Source organism: Zonotrichia leucophrys, unplaced genomic scaffold, assembly GCF_028769735.1.
Source record: "Zonotrichia leucophrys gambelii isolate GWCS_2022_RI unplaced genomic scaffold, RI_Zleu_2.0 Scaffold_379_50008, whole genome shotgun sequence".
Taxonomy (NCBI): Eukaryota; Metazoa; Chordata; class Aves; order Passeriformes; family Passerellidae; genus Zonotrichia; species Zonotrichia leucophrys.
This window is the reverse complement of record NW_026992584.1, coordinates 19,408-44,008: the sequence shown is the minus strand read 5'-3', so window position 1 is coordinate 44,008 and position 24,601 is coordinate 19,408. Positions and strand designations below refer to the sequence as shown.

Genomic DNA, 24,601 nt, shown 5'->3' with positions numbered 1-24,601 from the left:
AGTGTTCTGAAAAATTGGATGATTGCTCTTGTATTGGAATTCCACTTCCCTTGTAAGATGCTTCTCTGCATTTCAGTTGCCTTCACACTTGAGTAGGAAATAGGATCCCCAAAGTCTGAGTTCTGCCCCAGCAGTTCTGTGTGCACAGCTGTGGTGTTACCTGTGCTGGTAATGCTGGGTGTGAGAACATTGCCTGCCCCATGGCTCAGCAACTTGGAGACCTTCAGGTGTTTAGACTGTGACTTTTCACATCACACGAGTTGTCCCTTTTTGTTATCTTTCTTCCAGGGTTTGCATTTTCAATTTAAATATTTCATTATCCTGTGACCTACTTCCCATCTGTAGCTAGAAGTTCTGTTTCTATGATATACACAGATATTTTGAAATTGGCTGAACATGTTACTGATATTGATTATTATTCACTACTTCTTGTAGTCAAGAAACTGAAATATATTCAATAAATTGTCAGAAAGTGGATTTTTAAAAAAATCCCCACGGTATTTTTTAAACACAGTTTGTAATTAAACTTGTTGCCTAGGGATGTTTTGGAGGCCACAAGCAAATTTTGTTGAAGGAATAATTAAGGAAATTCCTGGAAGAAAAGTCGTATGAGCTGTAAGACCCAATGAAGTAAATGTAGTCAATTCAGAAAGCCACTGATCTGCAGATTGCTGGGCTCTGGGGGAGTGATAAGGGTAAGAATGGGGGGAAGGAACCTGCAGTGGCACCAGGACCTCGTTCAGAATTGTGAACCATGAACCTCACACACCAAAAGAATGACTTGGCAATCAGCCCACTCTATATCCATGGGTCTCTGGGCTTGTTTAACAGCAAAGAAATTTTCCAGTATTCACATTTTCAGGATTGCTTCTGTTTCCTGTTGCACTGTATTTGTCAGCAGGTTTATTACGTCATTTTGAAGTAAACCTTAGCGTTAGATATCCCAGGAGAAAATGTGCTTTACTGTCCTAAGGTGAATTCTGAGTACTACTTGAGCTGGATTTTTTACCTTAGAAGTTTAGTTCATGCTTGCAGTAGCTTCCTCCTTCTTTCCAACTGGAAAAAAAACCAAAAAACTTAAAATTAGTGAAAAGATTAGAAAATTCTTCAAGGCAGCTGGAGAAGCTGGCACTTGTATATGCAGAAGTTAGAGAGATTTCTGGAGGCCCTGGTGCAGAGGTTTTCTCTGGTAAATACTTTTAATTAACAAACAACCATTTTCAGAGTAGCTTAGCTCCAGAAATATGGGATTTGATATATGTGCTTATCTGACAACCCAGGCCATGTTCTCCAGCGGCCTTTGTTATATGCTGGATTGCTCCCTGTTCCATCCCTAGCTTCAGGCCTGGTTTTATTTCACTTTGATCTCCTTGTTGGGACAGTCAGCTCTCTCCTGCCTGCTGCCTTCCCACCGGGCAGTCCCACTTGGCCCAGCATGTGAAGCACTCAGTTTTTGCTCTGCCCAGCCCTCACCTCCCTGTGCTGGTGAGAATTTAACATTGTTTTAGAGCCTCTCTGTCCTCATCTCTCTCCTCATTTAATTTTCTGCTTTTCATGCTTCACCTCACATCAACTCGTTTCTGCCTTTCCAAGTATATAATCCAATTAAAATGCATTTTGTCTGGGGTTTGACCTTTCTGTATTTTCTTTATGATTGGTTATCTCTTCTTCCCATGTTCATGTTGACAGCTTCACTTTTATGTGTGGAAAAAGTGATGAGCTGACTGACAGGCAATCAAAATATAAAATATTGAATGGCCAAACAGGTAAAGGACACTTGAGTGTTTCAGCTGCCCAGACTGTTACATCTCAGATTAATCAGGAGGGAAGGGACAGGGTTACAACCTGAAGGGGCTGATGCCTTTAAGTGCTGCAAATTTCTCCTCTGAAGCAAACTCTAGAGCCATTGGCAATTTTCTATCTGGCCCTGATTTTTTGCTGCCACAGTTTTCTGCTTAGTTTAGATTGGTCCTCAGATCTTTGCAATCACTTTCCTAAATTTACTTCAAGTTTGTGGTTCAGCTGAAAACCAGAGGTACAGGGTTTTTTAGGAAGAGCGTTTTTTAAGAATCTTAATGGTATCTTTTACTTCTAGTTCTCTTATTGTAATTTTTCCTACCACTCTATGTTGCATTAAAAATTTACCTAATCCTGTTGATCAGATTTTAATCAGTAATTAATGTTAGAAGCACATTATTGAATATTTAAGTATTTTCTAAAATCTTCTGCCAGCATTCCTGTTAATTGATGTAGTGTAGGTCAAAATAGTTTTCTAGGAGAAAATCACACACAAAATTAGTAAATGTAAAGAAACTTTCAAAGGCAGACACCAAGTTCCACAGGTGTAGTTAATTTTCTTGCTTTCAGTGTAATTACTCCTTATCTACAACAATCTGTGTAAGGTGACAAAGGTGCTATGACTAGAGGCAACAGGCATTCAGAAGTTGTATTATGAAAATATTTTATTGTAAAGAAAGAAAATACTTTTTGAGAATCATTGGGGGAAAATTAGTTGTGAGAGGAGTATAGACTCTGTCAATCAGAGGCAGTTTCCATAAATTAGAGCTGTGGGGATTCTGTTTTTATTCATCACAGAGAGTAAGTACAAACTCCACAGTTTGATGTTATTTGTCTTTAATAGATTCTATTTGAACTGATTAATCAATCAATGACTATACCTAATAATTAACTACTGTGTTATCCTAATGAGTAGCACAGCATTAAAGTTCAGGTGACTATGGAGTGCCAGCACAGCTGATCCCATGGGAAAAGTAAGGAAGAATTTGGAGATCTCATTGCACCCTGGACTGGAGCTATGATCAGTAAACATTCTGTCTTCCAGAATTGTGGTCATTCCTTTAAGGATGCTTCCTCTGTAGGTCACATTGTGTGTGTTCCTCAGACTGATGTACCTAGGAAGGGGGAAAGATGTGACCAAATGGTCTCATAAAAAATTCCTTTTTATTATTGGTGCTTTTATTTAAACATTTATAGCACCTGAATCATGAAACTCCAAATCTGCTTTACTTTAATGTGGTACTTACTCAGCTTTGACATTGTGCTTCAGTGCACAGCATCAAGACCTGGTCCCTGTGGTATGTGCCCATTTAAAGCCATTTTAAGGGCACACCTGTAACTCCAGGTGACATTTGGGGACATTTGGGGACATTTGGGGACATTTTGGGGACATTTTGGGGACATTTTGGGGACATTTGGGGGCTCACCTGCAGCTCGGTGATGATGCCGTGGGGCCATTTTGGGGCCATTTTGTGCCAATTTGGGCCATTTTGTGCCCATTTAAAGCCATTTTAAGGGCACACCTGTAACTCCAGGTGACATTTGGGGACATTTGGGGACATTTGGGGACATTGGGGGACATTTGGGGACATTTTGGGGACATTTGGGGACATTTGGGGACATTTGGGGCTCACCTGCAGCTCGGTGATGATGCCGTGGGGAACCTCCTCCTTCTGCTCGTGCAGGAAATGGGCGCTGACGGCGTTGAGCGAGTACGAGCGCAGCTTGTGCTCCCTCAGCAGCACCTGGGCGCCAAAAACACCCCAAAATTCACCTGGGAAACCCAAAAACACACCCAAAACACCCCAAAATTCACCTGGGGAACCCCAAAAACACCCCAAAACACCCCAAAATTCACCTGGGGAACCCCAAAAACACCCCAAAACACCCCAAAATTCACCTGGGGAACCCCAAAAACACCCCAAAAACACCCCCAAATTCACCTGGGGAACCCCAAAAACACCCCAAAAACACCCCAAAATTCACCTGGGGATCCCCAAAATTCACCTGGGAACCCCAAAAACACCCCGAAATTCACCTGGGGAACCCCAAAATTCACCTGGGCGCCAAAAACACCCAAAACACCCCAAAATTCACCTGGGGACCCCAAAACACCCCAAAAACACCCCAAAATTCACCTGGGGAACCCCAAAAACACCCCAAAAACACCCCAAAATTCACCTGGGGACCCAAAAACACCCCAAAAACACCCCGAAATTCACCTGGGAACCCCAAAAACACCCCAAAATTCACCTGGGGAACCCCAAAACACCCCAAAAACACCCCAAAATTCACCTGGGGAACCCCAAAAACACCCCAAAAACACCCCCAAATTCACCTGGGGACCCCCAAAACACCCCAAAAACACCCCCAAATTCACCTGGGGACCCCCAAAACACCCCAAAAACACCCCAAAATTCACCTGGGGAACCCCAAAAACACCCCAAAAACACCCCAAAATTCACCTGGGGAACCCCAAAAACACCCCAAAAACACCCCCAAATTCACCTGGGGACCCCCAAAACACCCCAAAAACACCCCAAAATTCACCTGGGGAACCCCAAAAACACCCCAAAAACACCCCAAAATTCACCTGGGGATCCCCAAAATTCACCTGGGAACCCCAAAACACACCCAAAACACCCCAAAATTCACCTGGGGAACCCAAAAACACCCAAAACACCCCCAAATTTACCTGGGGACCCCCAAAACACCCCAAGTACACCCAAAATTCCTGGGGAACCCAAAACACCCCAAAAACACCCAATTCACCAGGGGAACCCCAAACACCCAAAACACCCCCAAATTCACCTGGGGACCCCCAAAACACCCCAAAATCCCCCATCAATTCACCTGGGGACCCCAAACACCCAAAAACACCCAAAATTCACACTGGGGAACCCAAAAACACCCCAAAAACACCCAAAATTCACCTGGGAACCCGAACACCCAAAAGGACAACCAAAACAATTCCTGGGATAACCCCAAAATCACCTGGGACCCGAAAACAACACATCCAAAAAACCCCAAAAATTCAACTGGGGACCCAAAAACACCCGCAAAAAAACACCCAATTCACTCGGGGAACCCCAAACACCCCAAAAACACCCCAAAATTCACCTGGGGAACCCCAAAAACACCCCAAAAACACCCCAAAATTCACCTGGGGAACCCCAAAAACACCCCAAAAACACCCCAAAATTCACCTGGGGATCCCCAAAATTCACCTGGGAACCCCAAAACACACCCAAAACACCCCAAAATTCACCTGGGGAACCCCAAAAACACCCCAAAAACACCCCCAAATTCACCTGGGGACCCCCAAAACACCCCAAAAACACCCCAAAATTCACCTGGGGAACCCCAAAACACCCCAAAAACACCCCAAAATTCACCTGGGGAACCCCAAAAACACCCCAAAAACACCCCAAAATTCACCTGGGGATCCCCAAAATTCACCTGGGAACCCCAAAACACACCCAAAACACCCCAAAATTCACCTGGGGAACCCCAAAATTCACCAGGGGATCCCAAAATTTACCTGGGGAGTTCAAAGCTGTCCCCAAATCACTCCCAGGTGTACCCAGGTGTGTCCAGGTGTGTCCCAGATGTGTTTTACCCTCGCAGGTGTATCTCAGGTGTATCTCAGGTGTGCCCAGGTGTGTCCCAGGTGTGCTTTATCCCCTCCCAGGTGTGCCCAGGTGTTTTACCCTCCCAGGTGTGCCCAGGTGTGTTCCAGGTGTATCTCAGGTGTGTTTTACCCCCTCAGGTGTATCCCAGGTGTGCCCAGGTGTGCCCCTCACCTGCAGCATGTCCAGGGTCACCCTCCCAGGTGTGCCCAGGTGTGCCCCTCACCTGCACACACCTGGGCACACCTGGGCACACCTGAGATACACCTGAGATACAGCTGCGAGGGTAAAACACATCTGGGACACACCTGGGACACACCTGGGTACACCTGGGAGTGATTTGGGGACAGAATCCAGGGATAACAGGATCCTGGGATAACGCGATCCAGGGAAAATGGGATCCACGGAAAACAAAATCCAGGGATAAAGGGAGCCAGTAAAAATGGAATCCAGGGACAATGGGACCCAGGAACATCGGCATCCAGGGAAAAAAACATTCAGGGATATCAGGATCCAGGGAAAACAAAATCCATGGATAACGGAATCCAGGGATATCAGCATCCAGGGATAATGGGATCCAGGGAAAATGAGATCCAGGGGAAATGGGATCCAGGGATAACAGGATTCAGGGATATCAGCATCCAGGAAAACATTCCCAGTTCAGACTGACACCAAACAGGAATTGGAAAACCACTGGGAGACTGAATTAGGGAACTCCAGAATCCAGGTGGAATTCCCAGTTCAGACTGACACCAAACTGGAACTGGAAAACCATTGGAATTCCACAAAATTCTGGAATTTGGATGGAATTCCCAGTTCAGACTTGGACCAAACAGGAAAAAAGAAACAATTGGGAGAGGGATTTATGGAATTCTGAAATCCAGGTGGAATTCCCAGTACAGACTGGGACACCCAACAGGAATAGGAAAATCACTGGGAGACAGAATTATGGAATTCCAGAATCCGGGTGGAATTCCCAGTTCAGACCGACCCCAAACAGCACCAGAAACTGGGAAAGGATTGGGAGACGGAATTATGGAATTCTGGAATCTGAGTGGAATTCCCAGTTCAGACTGGGACACCAAGCAGGAACAGGGAAAGCACTGGGAGACAAAATTATGGAATTCTGGAATCTGGATGGAATTCCCAGTTCAGACCGACACCAAACACAAACAGGAAAACCACTGGGAGACGGAACAATGGAATTCCAGAATCCAGGTGGATTCCATAATTCTGTCTCCCAATGGTTTCAGGCTCCCACCGAGCCTGAATTGTTCCCTCTCCCCCCAGGTTATAGGTAACCGGGGCCGCTTCTAGCAAAGGCATTTGCTGTGGCTTGTGGCCAGGCACTGCCCCCCCCCCCCCCCTCCGAAGACACCCCGTGGGAATGGGGGGGGAGGGAGTTGGAACCGAAACTGGAGGAGGTTGAGGCGGGGTTTGGCACTGACGTAAGGGGAGGGAGTGTGCAAGGCCATCCACCCCGCTCCCCCCCCTGGGCAGCGTTGGGAGGCGGAGGGGAAAGCGAAAGTGAAGCGGGGGAGGAGGGAACGGGAGGCTGAACCGGGGGAGAAGTTTGAGAGGGAGCTGAAGGTTGGGTGCCAAGAACTGAAGGTCTCTCAGAGTACGGAGGAGCGAGCGGGACGGGGGGAGGATACGAGGGAGGGGGGATTGGGCAAGGGCTGTGTTCAGGGTAAAGGAAAGGGTCGCCGCTTGAGAGAAAAGGGGTAGTGGAAGAAGAAGAAGCTCTGTCGCCATCTTGGACAGTACTAAACCAAACAGACTTGGGGGTTACAACCGGGGACTCGGGAACTGGGGTAGAGGGTGGGGATATAGGGGGAGGAGCTTGGCCAGGGCTCCTCCCACGGGGAGGCTGAGCCGGTCGAGAGGGAGCAGGGACAGCATGGAAACCCTGCTTTTTGTTGGCCTTCAAAATCCCTCTAGAGGGCTCATGCCTATGGGGAGAGGGAGAGGGTTGGGGGGTAACGGGAGCCGAACGGGGGGATCGGGGACAGGCAGGGCTTTTCTTAAGTTCCCCGGACGAGGAGAGTGTTTTGAGCACTCTGTTCGCCCAAAATGCCACAGTCGCTAATTTTGTCTCCCCAGAATCAACTGCTTGTTCCAATTTTGCCAAAACGGCAGTCCAAAGGTGTGGCTGTTTTGCAAGTTCTGGGGAAATTTCAGGGAACTTAGAAAAGATCCACTTAGTTAAGAATTCTCCCATATGGAAATATGGGAGAATTGGGATTTATAAAATGAAATGGGGAAAAATGGAGAATTGGGGAAAGAAGGGAGAATTGAGGTTTATAAAATGGAAAAAAAAGGGAGAATTGAGGTTTTTAAAATGGGGAAAAATGAGAATATAGGTTTATAAAATGAACTGGAAAAAGTGAGAATTGCTGATTTGATCTGCAATAAATGTCAATAAACTCACCGAGAACTGCTCGAGGTGGCGCTGCAGCCCCGCGTTGGGCAGCTCGGGCACCGTGTGCGCCACCACCCTGAACCCCGCGGCCGTGGCCGGCTGGAAACACTCACAGACCCCTGCGGACAGACGGACACACGGACACCGTCAGGGAAATAAAGGGGGAATAAAGGGGGAAAATAAAGGGAAAAAGGGGGGAAAATAGGGGGAAAAGAAAGGAAAAAAAAGGGAAAAAAGGGGGGAAAAAGGGGGGGGAAAGGAGGGAAAAAGGGACGGACGGACACACGGACAGAGTCAGGGAAATGGGGAAATAAAGGAAAAAAAGAGGGAAAAAGGGGGGAAAATAGGGGGAAAAGAAAGGAAAAATAAAGGGAAAAAAAGGGGGGAAAAAGGGGGGAAAAAGGGGGGGAAAGGAGGGAAAAAGGGACGGACAGACGGACGGACACAGTCAGGGAAATGGGGAAATAAAGGGAAAAAAAAGGGGGAAAAAGGGGGGGGAAAGAGGGAGGAAAGAAAGGAAAAATAAAGGGAAAAAAAGGGGGGAAAAAAGGAAAAAAAGGGGGGGAAAGGAGGGAAAAAGGGACGGACGGACACAGTCAGGGAAATGGGGAAATAAAGGAAAAAAAGGGGGAAAAAGGGGGGAAAGAGGGGGAAAAGAAAGGAAAAATAAAGGGAAAAAAGGGGGGAAAAAAGGGGGGGAAAGGAGGGAAAAAGGGACGGACGGACACACGGACAGAGTCAGGGAAATGGGGGAAATAAAGGAAAAAAAGGGGGGAAAAAGGGGGGGAAAAAGGGGGAAAAGAAAGGAAAAATAAAGGGAAAAAAAGGGGGGAAAAAAGGGGGGGAAAGGAGGGAAAAAGGGACGGACAGACGGACGGACACAGTCAGGGAAATGGGGGAAATAAAGGGGGAAAATAAGGGGGAAAATAAAGGGAAAAATAAAGGAAAAATAAAGGAAAAAATAAAGGAAAAAAAAGGGGGAAAAAAGGGGGGAAAAAGGAAAATAAAGGGAAAAAGGGGGGAAAAAAGGAAGGGGAAAAAAGAGAAAAAAAAGGGGGGGGAAAAAAGGGAAGGGGGGGGAAGGAAGGGAAAAAAGGAGAGGGAAAAAAGAAAAAAAAGGGGAAAGAAGAAAAAGGAAGAAAAAGAAAGGGAAAAAAGGAAAGGAAAAAAAGGGAAAAAAGGGGGGAAAAGAAAGGGAAAAAAAGGGGGAAAAAAGGAGGAAAAAATAAGGGGAAAAAAGGAAAAATAAGGGGGAAAAAGGGGGAAATAAAACGGGAAAATAAAGGGGGAAAAAGGGGGGAAAAGGGGGAAAAAGGAGAAAAGGGGAAAAAAGGGAAAATAAAGGGAAAAAAAGGAAGGGAAAGAAAGAGAAAAAAGGGGGAAAAGAAGGAAAATAAAGGGAAAATAAAAGGGGAAAAGAAGGGAAAAAGAAGGGAAAGAAAGGGGGGAAAAGGGAAAAAAAGACGAAAATAAAAGGGGGGAAAAGGGGGAAAAGGGGAAAAAAGGAAAACAAAAGGGGGGAAAAGGGAAAAAAGGGAAAAAAGGGAAAATAAAGGGAAAGAAGGGGAAAAAAGGGGGGAAAAGAGGAAAAAAGTGGAAAAAAAGGGAAAGATAAAGGAAAAAAAGGGGGGGAAGGAAAAAAGAGAAAATAAAGGGGGAAAAAAAGAAAGGAAAAAAAGGGGAAAAAGGAAAAAAAGGGGGGAAAAAGGAAGGAAAAAAAAAGGGAAAGAAAGGGGAAAAAGGAAAATAAAGGAAAATAAAAGGGGAAAAAAGGGGGAAAAGGGGGAAAAGGGGGGGAAAAAAAAAGGGGAAAAATAAAGGAAACAAGGGGGGAAAAGGGGGAAAAGGGGGAAAAATAAGGGGAGAAAAGGGAAAAAAGGGGGAAAAATTTAAAAAGGGGGAAAAATTAAAAAAGGGGGAAAAAGGGGAAAAAGGAAAAAAAAAGGGAAAAGGGGAAAAAAGGGGGAAAAAGGGGGGGAAAAGGGGGAAAAAGGGGGAAAAAGGGAAAAAGGGGGAAAAAAAAGGAAAAAAAAAAGGAAAAGTAATTTTTGTGTTCAGATGGGATCACCACCCTGGGAGGGTGGTTTGGGGCGGGGATGGGGTGAAAATGAGATTTTTGGGGTTTGGTGGGGTTGGAATTGGGAATTCTGTGGGAAGGAGATGAGCTGGGATTTGCAGATCCAGGAAAAGATGTTGGAATCCAGTCTGGAAATCCAGGTGGGAAAAATGGGAATAAAGAGAGCAGGAAAGGAGAGAAAGGATGGGAACGAGGGAAAGCAGAGAAATCACCCCAAAAATCCCTCCTGGAGAAACACGAAATTCCCAAAAATTCAGGATTCCAGAGGGTTCCATGCTCTGCCACAGGGACAGAACCCAAATTCCCATTCCCAATTCCCAATTCCAACTCCAATTCCTCCCAACTGGAATTCCAATTCCAATTCCCAATTTGGAAATGGAATTTCCAATTCCATTTCCATTTCCATTTCCAATTCCATTTCCAATTCCTCGCCAATCCTCCCTATTGGAATTCCAATTCCAATTCCCAATTCCAATTCCAATTCCCAATTCCAATTCCTCCCTATTGGAATTCCAATTTCCATTTCCATTTCCCAATTCCAATTCTTCCCTATTGGAATTCCAATTCCAATTCCAATGCCTCCAATTCCAATTCCTCCAATTCCTCACAACTCCTGGAATTCCAATTCCTCTCTATTGGAATTCCAACACCAATTCCAATCCCATCCCAATTCTCCATTCCATTTCCAATTCCATTTCCAATTCCCAATTCCAATTCCTCCCCACTGGAATTCCATGTCCATTTCCAATTCCATTTCCAAATTCCAATTCTCAATTCCAAATTCCATTTCCATTCCCAATTCCATTCCCAATTCCTCCCTACTGGAACTCCAATTCCAATTCTCAATTCCAAATTCTATTTCCATTCCCAATTCCAACTGCAATTCCATTTCCAATTCCTCACTACTGGAATTCCAATTCCAATTTTCAATTCCAAATTCCATTTCCAATTCCAACTCCAATCCCATTTCCATTTCCTCCCAACTCCTCCCTATTGGAATTCTAACTCCATTTTCATTTCCAATTTCAATCCCAATCCCTCCCTATTGCAATTATATTCCCATTCCCATTCCCATCCCCAGGAATCCCTGCCGGTGATTTTTTATTTTCCCCATCCCAAACCCCTCTGGATAAAATCCCAATCCCTTTCACCACCATTAATTCCATTTATTTTTATTTTCCGACCATCTCTCCCTCCCTCCCAGCCACACCTTTAAACCCATTCTCATTTATAATTTCATTTTTTCCATGAGATTTTTCCCTGTGACTTTTCAGGAGATGAAAATGGAGTTGGAATTGTAATTTCCATTTCCAATTCCAATTCCATTCCCATTTCCAATTCCATTTCCGATTCCAACTCCTCCCTATTAGAATTCCATTTCCAACTCCAATTCCAAATTCCAATTCCAATTCCAATTTCAATTCCTCCCAACTCCTGGAATTCCAATTCCTCCCTTAGGAATTCCAATTCCAACTCCATTTTCATCTCTAATTCCAATTCCGTTTCCATTTCCAATTCCATTCCCATTCCCAATTCCTCCCTATTGGAATTCCATTCCCAATTCCAACTCCAACTCCAACTCCAAATCCATTTCCAATTCCAATTCCAATTCCAATTCTCAATTCCTAATTCCATTTCCAACTCCAATTCCAATTCCAATTCCTCCCTGTTGGAATTCCATTTCCATTTCCAATTCTGAATCCCAATCTAATCGCAATCCCAATTCCAATTCCATTCTCAATTTCCAATTCCTCCCAATTGGAATTCCAATTCCCAATTGTAGTTCCATTTCTAATTTCCAATTCCAATTCCAATTCCAATTCCAATTCCCAATTCCTGCCTACTGGAATTCTAATTCCAACTCCAATTCCATTTCCATTCCCAATTCCCATTCCCAATTCCAATTCTCAATTCCAATTCCACTTCCTATTGGAATTCCATTTCCAATTCCAATTCCGACTCTTGGAATTCCAATTCCCAATTTCAAGTCTCAATTCTAATTTCTCCCCACTGGAATTCCATTTCTAATTCTAATTCCACTTCCATTTCCAATTCCCAATTCCAATTCAATTTCCAATTCCTCCCTATTGGAATTCTAATTCCATTTCTATTTCCATTTCCAATTCCAATTCCAATTCCGATTGCAATTCCAATTCCAAATTTTTGGGAATTTTTGGGGATTTTTTTTGGTGATTTTTGGGTCATTTTTGCGCCATTTGGGGCGGGGCTCCCCCTGAGGGACGAACCCTGCAGGAGGGACAGGGAGCTGGGACACGCCGGGCTCTGCACGTCAGTTTGGGGCAAATTTCCACAATTTTGGGCAATTTCGGGAAAATTTGCAAAAATTTGGTGATTTTTGGGGGGATTTTTTTGGGATTTTTTGGTGATTTTTGGGCATTTTGGGGCGTTTTGGGCGAGGCCGCCCTGAGGGACGAACCCTGAGGGAGGGACACGGAGCCGGGACACGCCGGGCTCTGCACGTCAGTTTGGGGAAAATTTCCACAATTTTGGGAAAATTTGGGAAATTTCAGGGAAATTTTGGTTGTTTGGGAATTTTTGGGGATTTTTTTTGGTGATTTTTGGGTCATTTTTACGCCATTTGGGGCGGGGCTCCCCCTGAGGGACGAACCCTGCGGGAGGGACACGGAGCTGGGACACGCCGGGCTTTGCACGTCAGTTTGGGGAAAATTTTTGCAATTTTGGGCAAATTTGGGAAATTTCAAGGAAATTTTGGTGGGTTTGGGCATTTTATGGAATTTTTGTGGATTTTTTTGGTGATTTTTGGGGCATTTTACGCCATTGGGGGCGGGGCCGCCCTGAGGGACGAACCCTGCGGGAGGGACACGGAGCTGGGACACGCCGGACTCTGCACGTCAGTTTGGGACAAATTTCCGCAATTTTGGGCAAATTTGGGAAATTTCAGGGAAATTTTGGTGGGTTTGGGCATTTTATGGAATTTTTGTGGATTTTTTTGGTGATTTTTGGGGCATTTTACGCCATTGGGGGCGGGGCCGCCCTGAGGGACGAACCCTGAGGGAGGGACACGGAGCCGGGACACGCCGGACTCTGCACGTCAGTTTGGGACAAATTTCCGCAATTTTGGGCAAATTTGGGAAAATTTGCTAAAATTTGGTGATTGAAATACTTCCCTCAAGGTGTGCAGCTCCTGCAAAGGAAAAACCCCAGGAAATCACGGAAAATCCTGGAAAAATCCCAGAATTCTGGCATCGGCAAAAACCTCTGGAATCCCCAAACCCATCCCAGGAAAAATCCCGGAAAAATCCCAGAAAAATCCCGGGAAAAATCCCGAAAAATCCTGGAATTCCGGCATTGGCAAAAACCCCGGAATCCCCAAACCCATCCAGGGAAAATCCTGGAAAAATCCCGGAAAATCCCGGAAAAATGCTGGAAAATCCCGGAATTCCGGCACTGGGAAAAACCCTGCAATCCCCAAATCCATCCCAGGAAAAATCCCGGAAAATCCCGGAATTCCAGTATTGGCAAAAATCCCAGAATCCCCAAATGCATCCCAGGAAAATCCCGGGAAAATCGCGGAAAATCCTGGAATTCCGGCACTGGGAAAAACCCTGGAATCCCCAAACCCATCCCGGGAAAAATCCCGGAAAAATCCTGGGAAAGTCACGGAAAATCCCGGAAAATCCCAGAAAAATCCCGGAAAAATCCCAGAATTCTAACATTGAGAAAAACCCTGGAATCCCCAAACCCATCCCAGGAAAAATCCCGGAATTCTGGCACTGGGAAAAATCCCGGAATCCCCAAATCCATCCCGGGAAAATCCTGGAAAATCCCGGAATTTCGGCATCGGCAAAAACCCCGGAATCCCCAAATCCATCCCGGAAAATCCCAGAATTTTGGCACTGGCAAAAATCCCGGGATCCCCAAATCCATCCTGGAAAAATCCCGGAATTCTGGCACTGGGAAAAATCCCGGAATCCCCAAATCCATCCCGGGAAAAATCCCGCAAAAATCCTGGAAAAATCCCGGAATTCCGGCATTGGCAAAAACCCCGTAATCCCCAAATCCATCCCAGGGAAAAATCCCGGAATTCCGGCACTGGCAAAAATCCCGGAATCCCCAAATGCATCCCAGGAAAAATCCCAGAAAATCCCAGAAAAATCCCGAAAATCCGGCATCGGCAAAACCCCTGGAATCCCCAAATCCCTCCCATGAAAAATCCCGGAATTCCGGCATCAGCAAAAACCCTGCAATCCCCAAATGCATCCCGGAAAAATCCCGGAATTCCGGCACTGGGAAAAACCCCGGAGTCCCCAAATCCATCCCAGGAAAAATCCCGGAAAAATCCCAGAAAAATTCCGGAATTCCGGGATCGGCAAAAACCCCGGAATCCCCAAATCCATCCCGGGAAATGGGAACGGGAAACTGGGAGTGGGAATAATGGGAATAATGGGAATGATGGAAATGGGAAAAACGGGAAAATGGAAATAATAGGAATAATGGGACATTGGGAATGGGAAATTGGGAATAGGAAAAATACAAAAAATGGGAATAATGGGAATAATGAGAATAATGGGAATAATAGGAAAAATGGGGAAAATGGGAACGATGGAAATGGGAATAATGGAGAAAAAGGGAAAAATGGGGATGATGGAAATGGGAGAAATGGGAAAATGGAAATAATGGGAATAATGGGAATAATGGGAATAATAGGAAATTGGAAATGGGAAAATGGGAATGGGAAAAATGGGAATGATGGGAACAGGAATGGGGGATTGGGAAAGTGGGAAAAACGGGAATGGGAGTGAGGAAAATGGAAATGGGAAAAGTGGGAATAATGGGAATGATGGGAATGGGAAGAATGGGAATAATGGGAATAACAGGAAATTGGGAATGGGAATAGGGTGGGAAGAATGGGGAAAAATGGGAATAAAGGGAAAGGGGATGAGAATGGGAATAATGGGAATGATGGGAATAATGGGAATGATGGGAATGATGGGAATAATGGGAACGATGGGAACGATGGGAATGATGGGAATAATGGGAATAATGGGAATAATGGGAATAATGGGAAAGGGGATTGGAATGGGAATTTGGGAACGGGAATCAGGGGAATGGGGAAAATGGGAAAAATGGGAAAGGAAAAAATGGGAATTTGGAAATGGGAAAAATGGGAAAATCGGGAAAAATAGGAATAGAAAAACTGGGAATGAGGAAGGAATTCCCAGCAAACCCGGAGCTGCCCCGCCCCCGCCCGGAGCCCAGGTGGGATTGGGGAGAAAAACCGGGAATTCCGGGAAAATTCCCATCCCCACATCCCGGGCTTTTCCTGGGGGTGGGGCGCTCAGCGGCGGCTCCAGAGAGCTGGAACGGGCTCAGGAAAATCCGGGAATGGGATTCTTGGGAATTCTCCCCACCTGCTTTCCCCCATGCCCAGGGATGGTCAGGATCCATTCCCAGGGAATTCCGGGAATTCCCTCCAATGGAATTTTCGGGAATCCACCCCCACCTCCCCCATTCCCGGGGATGTTCAGGATCCCATTCCCATGCAATTTCAGGAATTCTCTCCCATGGAATTTTCGGGAATCCACCCCCACCTCCGCCATTCCCAGGGATTTTTGGGCTCCCATTCCCAGGGAATTTTTGGGAATTCTCCCCACCCGCCATCCAGGCTCCCTCCCCCATTCCCAGGGAATTTCAGGTTCCCAATCTCATGGAATTCTTTGGGAATTTTCCCCACCTCCCCCATTCCCAGGGAATTCCAGGATCCCAATCTCATGGAATTCTTTGGGAATTCTCCCCACCTCCCCCATTCCCAGGGAATTCCAGGATCCCATTCCCAGGGATTCCCAGGGATCCCTGAGCTCAGCGGCGGCTCCAGGGCCCTGGGACCGAGCTCAGGAAAATCCGGGAATGGAATTTTTGGGAATTGTAGGGGGTCCGTTGGGATTCATGGGGAATTACTGGGAATTATTAGTAATTATTGGCAACTACTAGGGATTTATTAGGAATTATTGGGAATTATTAGTAATTATTGGCAGTTACTGGGGGTTTATTGGGAATTATTGGGAATTCATGGGGTTTATTGGGGATTAAATAGGAATTATTGGGAATTAATTGGGAATTATTGGGGGTCATCAGGGATTAATGGGAATTAATGGGGAATTTTTGGGAATTATTAGTAATTATTGGCAATTACTGGGGATTCATGGGGTTTATTGGGAATTAATTGGGAATTATTAGGGGTTAATTGGGAATTAATGAGAATTCAGAGGAATTTTTTGGGAATAAATTGGGATTAATTGAGAATTATTGGGGATTAATTGGGAATTATTGGGGGTTAATTGAGAATTATTGGGGAAAATCCAGGAATGGGAGCCGCCAATGGAGAAGGGGGGCTGGGAATGATCGGGGATTAATTAGGAATTAATGGGAATTATTGGGGATTATTAGTAATTATTGGCAATTACTGGGGAATTAATAGGGAATTATTGGAATTAATAAGGATTAATTGAGAATTATTGGAGATTAATTGGGAATTATTTGGATTAATTGAGATTTATTGGGAATTAATTGGGAATTATTGGGGGTTAATGGGAATTAATTGGGAAATATTGGGGATTTATTGGGGATTAATGGGAATTCATGGGAATTAATTGGGATTAATTGAGAATTATTGGGAATTATTGGGAATTAACAGTTATTAATTGAGAATTATTGGGGATTAATTGGGAATTATTGGGAGTTAATTTGGATTGAGATTTATTGGGAATTAATTGGGAATGTTGGGAATCCCCAAGGATCCAAGCCCAAATCCCAAATCCGAGTCCCAGAATTCCTGGAATTCCCAAAATTTTGGGATTCCCAGATGATCCAACCCCAAATCCCAAATCCCAAATCCCAAACCCAAAACTCCCGGAATTTTGGGAATTTTGGGAATTCCCAAGGACACCCCAGAGTTCCTGGGATAATTCCCATGGATCCAACCCCCAATCCCAATCCCGGAATTTTGGGAATTTTGGGAATTCCCAAGGACGCCCCAGAATTCCCGGGATAATTCCCATGGATCCAACCCCAAATCCCAATCCCGGAATTCCCAAAATTCCTGGAATTCCTGGGATAATTCCCATGGATCCAACCCCCAATACCAATCCCGGAATTTTGGGAATTCCCAAGGACGCCCCAGAATTCCCGGGATAATTCCCAAGGATCCAACCCCCAATCCCAATCCCGGAATTTTGGGAATTCCCAAGGACACCCCAGAATTCCCTGGACAATTCCCAAGGATCCAACCCCAAATCCCAATCCCAGAATTCTGGGAATTTTGGGAATTTTGGGAATTCCCAAGGACACCCCAGAATTCCTGGGATAATTCCCATGGATCCAACCCCAAATCCCAATGCCAGAATTCCCGGAATTTTGGGAATTTTGGGAATTCCCAAGGACACCCCAGAGTTCCTGGGATAATTCCCAAGGATCCAACCCCCAATCCCAATCCCGGAATTCCCAAAATTCCTGGAATTCCTGGGATAATTCCCATGGATCCAACCCCCAATACCAATCCCGGAATTTTGGGAATTCCCAAGGACACCCCAGAATTCCCTGGACAATTCCCAAGGATCCAACCCCAAATCCCAATCCCAGAATTCTGGGAATTTTGGGAATTTTGGGAATTCCCAAGGACACCCCAGAATTCCTGGGATAATTCCCATGGATCCAACCCCAAATCCCAATGCCAGAATTCCCGGAATTTTGGGAATTTTGGGAATTCCCAAGGACACCCCAGAGTTCCTGGGATAATTCCCAAGGATCCAACCCCCAATACCAATCCCGGAATTCCCAAAATTCCTGGAATTCCTGGGATAATTCCCATGGATCCAACCCCCAATCCCAATCCCGGAATTTTGGGAATTCCCAAGGACACCCCAGAATTCCCTGGACAATTCCCAAGGATCCAACCCCAAATCCCAATCCCAGAATTCTGGGAATTTTGGGAATTTTGGGAATTCCCAAGGACACCCCAGAATTCCTGGGATAATTCCCAAGGATCCAACCCCAAATCCCAATGCCAGAATTCCCGGAATTTTGGGAATTTTGGGAATTCCCAAGGACACCCCAGAGTTCCTGGGATAATTCCCAAGGATCCAACCCCCAATACCAATCCCGGAATTCCCAAAATTCCTGGAATTCCTGGGATAATTCCCATGGATCCAACCCCCAATACCAATCCCGGAATTTTGGGAATTCCCAAGGACGCCCCAGAATTCCCTGGACAATTCCCAAGGATCCAACCCCAAATCCCAATCCCAGAATTCTGGGAATTTTGGGAATTTTGGGAATTCCCAAGGACACCCCAGAATTCCTGGGATAATTCCCAAGGATCCAAGCCCAAATCCCAATCCCAGAATTCCTGAAATTCCTGGAATTCCCAGGGTAATTCCCATGGATCCAACCCCCAGATCCCAAATCCCAACCCCAGAACTCCCGGAATTTTGGGAATTTTGGGAATGTTGGGAATTCCGGGCTCAGGATACACCAGGTGTGCGCAGGCGCTCAGGGCCTGTTCCCGCAGCCTCCGGAGGCTCCGCCCGCAGGAATTCCTGGGAAACGGGAAAAAAAACCAACGGGTTTTTTTTCACCATTTTTTCCCCATTTTCTCCCCCCAAGCTGTGCCAGCTGTGCCCAGGTGTATTTTAGGTGCCCCCAAATTCCCAATTTCCCCTCCAAAACCCCAAATTTCCATCGATTTTCCCGCAATTTTCACCATTTTTTCCCCATTTTCTCCCCCCAGCTGTGCCCAGCTGTGCCCAAATCCACAATTTTCCCTCAAAAGCCCCAAATTTCCACCGATTTTCACCCAATTTTCACCATTTTTCCCCCATTTTCTCCCCCCCAGCTGTGCCAGCCGTGCCCAGGTGTGCCCAGCTGTGCCCAAATTCCCAATTTCTCCTCCAAAATCCCCAAATTTCCATCCATTTTCACCCATTTTTCGCCGTTTTCCCCCGTTTTCTCCCCGCCAGCTGTGCCAGCCATGCCCAGGTGTGTGCCCAGGTGTGCCCAGGTGCGTTACCTGGTGCCGGTAGCAGTCTCTGCGCTCGGGGCAGGCGCCGCTCTCGGTGTTGTTCTGGCACGGGCACCCGGTGCCGTCCAGCTCGTTGCAGGTGTCGGCGTGCCCGTTGCAGGTGACACCTGCCCACAGGTGGGCACCAATCAGCTCAGTCCTCCCTCCCTGGTTTGCCCAAAATTTCCCCTTTTTTTCCCAATTTTTTCCCAATTTTTTCCCATTTTTTTCCAAATTTTTCATGGTTTTTTTCCTATTTTTTCCCCATTTTTTCCCCAGCTCATTGCAGGTGTCGGCGTGCCCGTTGCACTGGCACCTGCCCGCAGGTGGGCACCGATCACGTCAATGCCATGCCAAATTTTCCCCAATTTTTTACCATTTTTCCCCAATTTTTTCCCATTTTTTTCCCCAAATTTTTCATGATTTTTTTCCTATTTTTTCCCATTTTTCCCCCCAATTTTTGCCAGTTTTCCCCAGCTCGTTGCAGGTGGCACCTGCCCACAGGTGGGCACCAATCAGCTCAATGCCATCCCAAATTTTCCCAAATTTCCCCAATTTTTTCCCAATTTTTTCCCCAATTTTTCATGATCTTTTTCCCCTATTTTTACCCACAATTTTCCCCAATTCTTGATAATTTTTTGCCCAGCTGTGCTCACCTCAGACAGGTGAAACCCCCTCCCCATTTTGCCCAAAATTTTCCTGAGTTTCTCCTGGATTTCCCTAATTTTTTTCCCACATTTTCCCCAATTTTCCTCAAATTTTCCCCAAATTTTTCCAATTTTTTCCCAAAATTTTCCCAATTTTTTCCCATATTTTCCTCCAATTTTTGCAACTTTGCTCCAAATTTTCCCCAATTTTTTTCCAAAATTTTCCCAATTTTTTTTCCAAAATTTTCCCAATTTTTCCTCATTTTTTGTCTCCTCTTTTCACATCCCCAGGTGTGCCCAAATTCTGAAATTTTCACCCATTTTCCCCAAATTTTCACCCATTTTTTCCCTAAACTTTCCCAATTTTTCCTCAATTTTTTGTCTCATTTTTTTCCATCCCCAGGTGTGCCCAGGTGTCCCCAAATCCTCAAATTTTCGTCGATTTTCCCCAAATTTTCGTCGATTTTCCCCAAATTTTCACCGATTTTCCCCATTTTTCCCCAAACATTCCTCATATTTTTTTCCCAAATTTTTTCTCATTTTTTGTCTCATTTTTTTCCATCCCCAGGTGTGCCCAGGTGTGCCCAGGTGTGCCCAAATCCTCAAATTTTTGTCGATTTTCCCCAAATTTTCACCGATTTTCCCCGTTTTTCCCCAAATTCCCCTCCCGGGTGCCTCACCTGGTGCAGGTGCCATCCAGCATGAAGAACCCGGCCCGGCAGGTGTCGCACCTGTCGCCCACGCTGTTGTCCTGGCAGTTGACGCACACGGCCTGCGCCTCGCTGGGGCCCTCGGGCACCCACGGGTGCAGCTGCAGGTGGGCACAGGTGGGCACAGGTGGGCACAGGTGTGCCCAGGTGTGTCCTAAATGTGTCCCAGGTGTGCCCAGGTGTGCCCCAAATGTGTCCCAGGTGTGCCCAGGTGTGTTTGTACAAGCCCAGGTGTGCCCAGGTGTGACCCAAACATGTCCCAGGTGTGCCCAGATGTGTTTGTCAATCCCCAGCTGTGCCCAGGTGTGTCCTAAACGTGTCCCAGGTGTCCCCAGGTGTGTTTGTACATGCCCAAGCGTCCCCAGGTGTGCCCAGGTGTGTTTGTACAAGCCCAGGTGTCCCCAGGTGTGTGCCCAGCTGTGTTTGTCCATCCCCAGGTGTGCCCAGGTGTGCCCAGGTGTGTCCCCAGGTGTGTTTGTCCATCCCCAGGTGTGCCCAGGTGTGCCCAGGTGTGTTTGTCAATCCCCAGCTGTGCCCAGGTGTCCCAAGGTTTTGGCCCGTGGTTTGTCCAATCCCCAGCTGTGCCCAGGTGTGTCCTAAATGTGTCCCAGGTGTGCCCAGGTGTGTTTGTCCATCCCCAGGTGTGCCCAGCTGTGACCCAAACATGTCCCAGGTGTGCCCAGGTGTGTTTGCCCATCCCCAGGTGTGCCCAGGTGTGTTTGCCAATCCCCAGCTGTGCCCAGGTGTGTCCTAAATGTGTCCCAGGTGTGCCCAGGTGTGATTTCCCGTACCCAGGTGTGCCCACCAGGTGCGCCCCAAATGTGTCCCAAATGTGTCCCAGGTAACCCCAAACACCCCCAATATCTCCATTTCCCACCCAAATTTCACCCTTTTTTTGGCATTTATCCCCTCCCAGGTGTGCCCAGGTACCCCCAGGTGTGCCCGGGTGTGCCCAGGTAACCCCAATCCCCCCCAAACCCAAAAATTTCACCCATTTTTTGGCATTTATCCCCTCCCAGGTGTGCCCAGGTGCCCCCAGGTAACCCCAAACCCCCCAAAATCCCCATTTTTCACCCAGTTTTTGGCATTTATCCCCTCCCAGGTGCCCCCAGGTGCGCCCCCAGGTGCCCCCAGGTGTGCCCAGGTAACCCCAAACCCCCCAAAATCCCCATTTCCCACCCAAATTTCACCCAGTTTTTGGCATTTATCCCCTCCCAGGTGCCCCCAGGTGTGCCCAGGTGCCCCCAGGTGTGCCAGTTTGCTCACCAGGTGTGGCCAGGTGTGCCCAGGTAACCCCAAACCCCCCAAAATCCCTATTTTTCACCCCAGTTTTTGGCATTTATCCCCTCCCAGGTGCCCCCAGGTGTGCCCAGTTTGCTCACCAGGTGTGCCCAGGTAACCCCAAACCCCCCAAAATCCCCATTTCCCACCCAAATTTCACCCAGTTTTTGGCATTTATCCCCTCCCAGGTGTGCCCAGGTGTGCCCCCAGGTGTGCCAGGTGTGTCCCCAGGTGCCCCCAGGTGCGCTCCCCAGGTGCGCCCAAGTAACCCCAAACCCCCAAATCCCCATTTCCCACCCAAATTTCACCCAGTTTTTTCCATGTATCCCCTCCCAGGTGCCCCCAGGTGTGCCCAGGTGCCCCCAGGTAACCCCCAAATCCCCATTTCCCACCCAAACTTCACCCAGTTTTTGGCATTTATCCCCTCCCAGGTGCCCCCGGGTGCGCTCCCCAGGTGCCCCCAGGTGTGCCCGGTCCCTCTCACCAGGTGCGCCTCCAGCGGGTGCCGGGCGGGGTCGCGCCGGTGCCGCTCCAGGTGGGCGCGGCTCAGGCAAACGTGGGCGCGGCCGCGGCAGAAGGAGCGGCAGGGGAGGCACCACCCGCCGGAAAGGGCGGAGCCAACGAAGCCCGGGCGGCACTGCTGGCACTGCGGGCCCTGCACAGGTGAGAACAGGTGAGAACAGGTGTGTTACACACAGGTGTGTCACTGTGGGTGTGTCACAGGTGTGTCACAGGTGAGACAGGAGCCGCCGGAAAGGGCGGAGCCAACGAAGCCCGGGCGGCACTGCTGGCACTGCGGGCCCTGCACAGGTGAGAACAGGTGAGAACAGGTGTGTTACACACAGGTGTGTGACAGGTGTGTCACAGGTGTGTCACTGTGTGTGTGTGTGTCACTGTGTGTCACTGTGTGTGTCACAGGTGAGAACAGGTGTGTTACTGTGTGTGTGTTACAGGTGTATGTGTGTCACTGTGTGTCACTGTGGGTGGGTGTGTCACAGGTGTGTCACAGGTGAGACAGGAGCCGCCGGAAAGGGCGGAGCCAACGAAGCCCGGGTGGCACTGCGGGCCCTGCAACGACAGGTGTGTCACAGGTGTGTCACTGTGGGTGTGTCACTGTGGGTGTGTCACAGGTGTGTCACTGTGGGTGTGTCACTGTGGGTGTGTCATTGTGTGCGTCACAGGTGTGTCACTGTGGGTGTGTCACTGTGGGTGTGTCATTGTGTGCGTCACAGGTGTGTCACTGTGGGTGTGGTCAGTGTGTCAGTGTGGTGTCCCACTCGTGCCACCATGTGGTCACCTGGTTGGCCGTGTGTCACTGTGGGTGTTGTCATAACTGGGCAGCGTCTCTCCAAGGGATGTCACTGTGGCGTTGGCACGTGGGTGCCAGTCCCGATGTACGTCCCCAGGTTGAGCTCAGGTCCTGTTCCCAGGTGTCCTGGTGTGTTCCCACTCCACCGAAGCCACTCCCACCCCTGTACCTGCCAGAGTGCACCTGCGAGTGCCCCAGGTAACCCCACCTGGAGCCCAGGTAAGCCCAGGTGAGCTCACCTGGGTGTTGTTCATACACCTGAGGCAGGCGTCTCTCTCCATTGGCCCCGCGCAGTCGCTGTGGCCGTTGCAGGCACGGGGCGTGGCGCAGTCCCCGCCCCCCCAGGTAACCCCCAGGTAACCCCAATTGGAGCCCAGGTAACCCCCAGGTAACCCCCCCTGAGCTCACCTGGGTGTTGTTCATACACCTGAGGCAGGTGTCTCTCTGGGCGGGCCCCGCGCAGTCGCTGTGGCCGTTGCAGGCGCAGGGCGTGGCGCAGTCCCCGCCCACGAAGCCGAAGTGGCAGCGACACCTGTCGGGCTCCAGGCAGGTGCCGTTGGCGCAGCCCTGGCGGCACACGGGGCGGCACTCACCTGTGCGGCTGCAACGGCACCGCGGTTAGGGGGGAGGGCTGGGGGTACCTGGGGCACACCTGAGATACACCTGAGATACCTGGGGCACACCTGGGATACCTGGGGCACACCTGGGATACCTGGGGCACACCTGAGATACACCTGGGGCACACCTGAGATACACCTGAGATAACACCTGAGATACCTGGGGCACACCTGGGATAGCTGTGATGTGCCCCTCACCTGTGCGGCTGCAACGGCACCACGGTTAGGGGGGAGGGCTGGGGGTACCTGAGATACACCTGAGATAGCTGTGATACATCTAGGGTACACCTGGGATAGCTGGGACACACCTGAGATAGCTGTGATGTGTCCCTCACCTGTGCGGCTGGAACAGCACCAGGGTTAGGGGCACACCGGGGCACACCTGGGATACCTGGGGCACACCTGAGATAACACCTGAGATACCTGGGGCACACCTGAGATACACCGGGGCACACCTGGGATACCTGGGGCACACCTGGGATAGCTGTGATGTGTCCCTCACCTGTGCGGCTGGAACAGCACCAGGGTTAGGGGCACACCTGGGCACACCTGAGATACCTGGGGCACACCTGGGATAGCTGTGATGTGTCCCTCACCTGTGCGGCTGCAAGGGCACTGGGGTTAGGGGCACACCTGGGGGACACCTGGGATAGCCCAGACACACCTGGGGCACACCTGAGATACCTGGGGCACACCTGGGATACACCTGGGATAGCTGAGATACACCTGGGATACACCTGAGATACCTGGGTAACACCTGAGATACACCTGGCCTACTTGGGATGTGTCCCTCACCTGCCCAGGTGTGTCCCAGCCCCACCCAGGTGTGTCACTGCCCTATTTCTCACCCACCCAGGTGTGTCCCTGTCCCATTTCTCACCTGTCCAGGTGTGTCCCTCACCTATCCAGGTGTGTCCCTGAGTTCCCAGGTGTGTCCCTCACCCACCCAGGTGTGTCCCTGTCCCATTTCTCAACTGTCCAGGTGTGTCCCTGAGTTCCCAGGTGTGTCCCTGCCCCATTTCTCACCCACCCAGGTGTGTCCCTCACCTGTCCAGGTGTGTCCCAGCCCCACCCA

The 24,601-nt window shown here is 48.3% G+C and overlaps 2 protein-coding genes and 1 long non-coding RNA gene across 4 annotated transcripts in view; all 3 read right to left on the bottom strand.

Annotated features, from left to right (window-relative positions):
• Positions 1–2,444: 2,444 nt before the first annotated feature.
• LOC135441627 (uncharacterized) lies at positions 2,445–8,871 on the bottom strand. 2 transcript variants are annotated; one of them, XR_010438508.1, is made up of 4 exons: positions 7,858–8,871; positions 5,339–5,353; positions 3,432–3,542; positions 2,445–2,912 (listed from the first exon to the last, which is right to left on the bottom strand). It is a non-coding gene; the product is annotated as an uncharacterized LOC135441627 (long non-coding RNA). The 2 variants fall into 2 exon arrangements; XR_010438507.1 differs by lacking the exon at positions 5,339–5,353.
• A 192-nt stretch (positions 8,872–9,063) lies between these two features.
• LOC135441628 (multiple epidermal growth factor-like domains protein 8) lies at positions 9,064–23,217 on the bottom strand. The gene is made up of 6 exons (XM_064701184.1): positions 23,149–23,217; positions 22,085–22,255; positions 20,290–20,420; positions 18,972–19,090; positions 18,436–18,501; positions 9,064–15,265 (listed from the first exon to the last, which is right to left on the bottom strand). Exons 1-5 carry the CDS (start codon positions 23,188–23,190, stop codon positions 18,455–18,457), a joined length of 510 nt encoding a protein of 169 aa, XP_064557254.1. The 5' UTR covers positions 23,191–23,217; the 3' UTR covers positions 9,064–15,265; positions 18,436–18,454.
• LOC135441626 (multiple epidermal growth factor-like domains protein 8) overlaps positions 22,270–24,601 on the bottom strand; it is a gene marked incomplete at its 5' end in the record, with an annotated part of 21,423 nt that continues 19,091 nt past the window's right edge. Inside the window, 2 exons of the mRNA XM_064701182.1 lie at positions 22,270–22,402; positions 23,318–23,510. The remainder of the gene's footprint in view (positions 22,403–23,317; positions 23,511–24,601) is intronic.